This window comes from Ipomoea nil, unplaced genomic scaffold, assembly GCF_001879475.1.
Source record: "Ipomoea nil cultivar Tokyo-kokei standard unplaced genomic scaffold, Asagao_1.1 scaffold0268, whole genome shotgun sequence".
NCBI classification, from domain to species: domain Eukaryota; kingdom Viridiplantae; phylum Streptophyta; class Magnoliopsida; order Solanales; family Convolvulaceae; genus Ipomoea; species Ipomoea nil.
In genome coordinates, this window is record NW_017616696.1 from 1,979,471 (window position 1) to 1,983,937 (window position 4,467).

Below are 4,467 nucleotides of genomic sequence, written 5' to 3' on the forward strand. Positions count from 1 at the left end.
CATGCGGGCTGCTCCATATTATTCATGTTGTCTATTTTGGTGGCTACGTCAATTCGCTATTCCTTGACTTTATTTAAACACCTAATTCATAAAGAGAAAGCTAATTTTCATATAACTCTCTTAAATGGGATCGGAGGTCATAGGTTCGAGACTAAGTGACGATGATATTGACTTTTTTGTGCTTCAAATAGGTTGAGACTATGTATATGAACAGATAATACATTGTAACATATCAAGTCAATAGTACTAAAAAAAACACATAATTCACAAATAGAAAGCGGAATTCCATTTTATTTTGTCTTTGTAAAAATTAGAAGTCAAGATTAACTATTACTTTGTGAATTATGAGTGTGACTTTAAACCCTAATTCACAAATAGAGAGCGAAATTATATTAAAACATGTTTAGCGTTTAGTCTGAATTGTTTATTAGTACACGTACTATAGAGATCAACAATCACAAACATTCAACAACAATAAATCCAAATAAAAACTAGAAGCTCAAGAAGTTTTTCTCCTTTAAACTTTCAATAGTATCCTTAAGGCTCACTTCTAAAGAAGTGAAGTTGATACCCAAGCTTTTGGCCTTGTCCTGGGATACTTTGAATGGTGGCACTATAGGCAAGTCTCCTTTAGATCTGCCACCAAAAGAAAATAAACTTTAATATCTACACTTGAAGGGCTATATGTACATTATATTCAGTTTAGAAATGAAAAAGCAAACTCTTGATTTGAATCTTACTTCTCTGCAGGAATGACAAGAGAGGGATAAAGTTGGCCAACAATCTTCAAAACCTGAGAAAAGTGCACTGTTTCCCCAACCAAACAGTATCTTCCACTGGCGGAAGGTACCTCAAATGCTCGGATATGTGCATTTGCGACGTCTCTAACATCAACACAACAATTCATGACTGGAGAAAACATGAAATCCTTTCCTGTGTATATATGTTCGCCACTTCCATTAGGGCTCTCATAAGAATGCTATCATATCATAATTCATAATAATGTTAATTTCTTGGAGAGACGATGTTACCTTCTTTTATGGTGTCCAGAATCAGTTCACTTGAAAAATTAAGAATTGGTTGTAAAAGAGGGCCTATAACAAGACAAGGATGAAGTGAAACCATGTCAATCATATTCTCCCCTGCGTATTTCCATGCTGCTTCCTCGGCAAGGACTTTAGACAAAATATACCATTGCTACAAAGATTTAAAAATTAAAAAAAAAAAAATGATTTGTAATCAAGTTAGGGATATGACTGAACATTAATTGTTGTATCCAATCATAAATAGATTAATGTGTGACATAAGATAACGACTTCATTCCATTTTTTATCATAGATTTATTGATGTTAGTCTACTTTTGGTCTTTTTTTTTTTTAAATAAAAACAAAAAAAAAAAAAAAAAAAAAAAAAAAAAAAAAAAAAAACTAAACGATTTTTGTTGGAGGACAAAAAATAATCATGCCTTAATAATGTTAGGCCCAATTAAAAGGATGTTCAGAAAAGAAAAAGGGACAAAAAGTGGATTGACACATTCAAATCTAGAACCAAAAATGAAATTAACAGAATAAGACAACGAAAAGTTGTCTAAATCACTTACCAAATACATGCATTACAATAAAAGATCCACAAAGAAATCTGTTCTAGCTATTGAACTGGTGTACTATATATGCATACGTGTATATATATATAAATCACAAACACACCTTTGTTTCCTCTGCAAATTCTTTATCAGAAAACCAATTCTCGTCGATTACATCAGTTGCACTTATAGGATTTGATTTGTACATAACTGAAGCCGTTGAAGATGTCACCACTACCCTTTTCACAGAAGGTGTTCTTACACATGATCCAAGAACATTAAGTGTCCCCTTTACTGCAGGATCCACTAGTTCTCCCTAAAATATATATAAGGACAAACATCTTAACAGAGAAAGTGGGAAAGAGGTGTTTAGGATTGGGAAAAAGAAAATCGCTGGTTTCCTTCAATAAAGATTAAACCGAGCTGAGGAAACGGGTATTAACATAAAGAAAAGGAAAAGGTTAACCTTAGTTGCAAATGGTGAAACAGGTGATGCTGTGTGGAAAACACCTTCACACCCATTAATTGCATCATCAAATGAGTTTTCATCAAGTAAATCGGCTTCAAACAAATGCAGTCTTTCCTTGGCACCATCTAATGCAAGAAGATGTGACACCTTATTTGGATCCTCTGTAATGGAAGGTACGACAGCAACACATACATCAATGATTTTCCAGAAATAAAATGTGAACTCAAAATTGAATTGGAAGAGAGAGCTAGGGGACTGACTGAGGCTGCGAACGGTGGCGTGGACGGTGTAACCACGGTGGAGCAAAAGCTTGACGAGCCAAGAAGCTATGAAGCCGGAAGCACCGGTCACGCATACCACCTTCCCCTCGCCGCTCATACTCTATCTTCTTTTAGATTACAAATTGCCCAATCGGTCAACAAATGATTGATTAGTAAAGTGGACAAATAAATAGTATGCAATTGATCAGGTCCACCTTGCATTTAGGGCAAATTATACTCTGCAACCGTGTGCACCATGTATTGTAAGGAATAAATTTATAATTATTGAACGAGAAAATTTCAATTTTGGTCCACTGACTATTAAAATTGTTTTAATTGCAAAACTTTACTATAAAAAAAATTTAATTTAATACCTTGACTATGCAATTTCTATCAATTTTGGTTACGCTGGCCAAATTACCGATGAATTGTCACCGAAAAAATGTAAGTCAACAGATGTACGAAATTGGAAGGGACAAAATAGTCTTTTCTTGTTCCTTCTGTTTTGGGAAAATGACTTCTTGACCAAAATTAGAACCCCTTCATGTTGAATCCCCCTTAATGTTTAAAAAATTCATTTAATTTCTATTTTTAAAATCATATTTTGCCGTGAATTGATTTTCACCGTCTGTTTGTGCGACTGAAGCCTGGCAGTTGAGGAAGGCCCGATGGTGGCGCCTGCGGGGCGGTTTTCAGCGACGATTATGTCGCTGGAAATCAGAAATTTTCCAAAATCATCGAGATGGTCTCAAGAAGGTCAGATTGATGATGCAATTGATGACTTGTTCCCTGATTGTGTCCGATTTCCCGAGATTTCTCTCCAGCGAAGAGATTTGTGTGCGCAATCTCGCACAAATGTCATACTGGCAGATTTTGCTGCTGAGCGGCCAAATTTGGTTGGCGATCAGTCAATTAAACATCCAACTATGTGAATTGCAGCGCTAGATTGGAGTCGCCTGGTGGATTAAGAGGAGCGGTTGACCGTGATATGGCGATTTGCATGAGAGAGGCCATCTTTGGATGTTCTGAGAGTGGAGATGCGAGCGGCGCTCCGTCTAGAAGGGAAATTGCATATTGGATCATTGACTAAGAGATGTATTCTTCCGCGATTCACATCTGAGGAGGATCGGAGAAAGTTTGGTTGAGGTCTTAATTAGGCGGTAGTGGATCGGAAAAGACTATTTTACCCCTTCCAATTCAGTACATCTGTAGACTTAAGTTTTTCTGGTGACAATTAGCCGGTAATTTGGCCGGCGTGACCAAAATTGATAGAAATTGCATAGTCAATGTACTAAATTAACATTTTTGATAGTCAAGGGTTGCAATTAACACAACTCTAATAGTCAGTGGACCAAAATTGAAATTTTCTCTTATTGAACTCTATATTCACAATTACAAAACTCTATGTTCATAATTTTCAATGTTCATATTCTCAATTGTTGAACTCTGTATTCACAAATCACAGAACTATATATATTCATAATTTGATAACTAACAGTTTAGAAATTATGAATCTACAGTACAAAAATTATGAATCTATAGTTCAGATATTATGAATCTACAATATAGAAATTATGAATCTACAGTTTAGAAATTATGAATTTATAGTATAGAAATTATGAATCTATAGTGTAGAAATTATGAATCTATAGTATAAAAATTATGAATCCAATTCTGAGTGCACCTTGCATGGTGCAACAGTTGCACAACATAACGCTCCGCATTTAGGGTACTAATGACATTATATATGTACTTACCATTTAACATATTAATGGTTCTAATTGGTAACATAGTTGAGGTAATCAACTTTTTGTAACAGCTTATTGGTCTAAAATACTAAAATTTTAAAAAAAGATGCTCAAAGCATCTTTTTCAATAAACTTTTTAAAAAATAAATTATTTTTTTCAAAACACTCCCAATAATTTAAAAAAAAAAAAAAAAAAAAAAAAAAAAAAAACGAGATTGCGCAGACGGGTTCAGCAGTTCCGAAGCATAACAAAGTGGAAACGATAAAGCATAAAACTGCACACACCACACCACCGTCGATACAATGACATACGAGATAAATCAAAGCTAAGTCAGCCATTGAAGTAAGTATTGAGTTGTACATACTATATAATTCTTTGGTCAAAAATACTCATACCGTTACAACTTC

At 34.6% G+C, this 4,467-nt stretch overlaps 1 protein-coding gene across 1 annotated transcript; it reads right to left on the reverse strand.

Annotated features, from left to right (window-relative positions):
• Nucleotides 1-387: 387 nt before the first annotated feature.
• On the reverse strand, nt 388-2,477 carry LOC109147912 (cinnamoyl-CoA reductase 1-like). Its single transcript, XM_019295577.1, has 6 exons — nt 2,312-2,477; nt 2,049-2,212; nt 1,707-1,898; nt 1,032-1,197; nt 741-933; nt 388-636 (listed from the first exon to the last, which is right to left on the reverse strand). The coding sequence occupies exons 1-6, from the start codon at nt 2,427-2,429 to the stop codon at nt 492-494; spliced, it is 978 nt and encodes a 325-aa protein (XP_019151122.1). The 5' UTR covers nt 2,430-2,477; the 3' UTR covers nt 388-491.
• Nucleotides 2,478-4,467: the final 1,990 nt, after the last annotated feature.

Excerpts from the sequence above, each read along its gene's own strand:
- LOC109147912 (XM_019295577.1), bottom strand. The coding sequence starts at position 2,429 with ATGAGCGGCGAGGGGAAGGTGGTATGCGTGACCGGTGCTTCCGGCTTC. Across the intron at positions 1,198-1,706 it reads AATTTGCAGAGGAAACAAAG|CAATGGTATATTTTGTCTAA; the intron begins GTGTGTTTGTGA and ends AAATCTTTGTAG. Across the intron at positions 934-1,031 it reads TCTGGACACCATAAAAGAAG|GAAAGGATTTCATGTTTTCT; the intron begins GTAACATCGTCT and ends ATATATACACAG.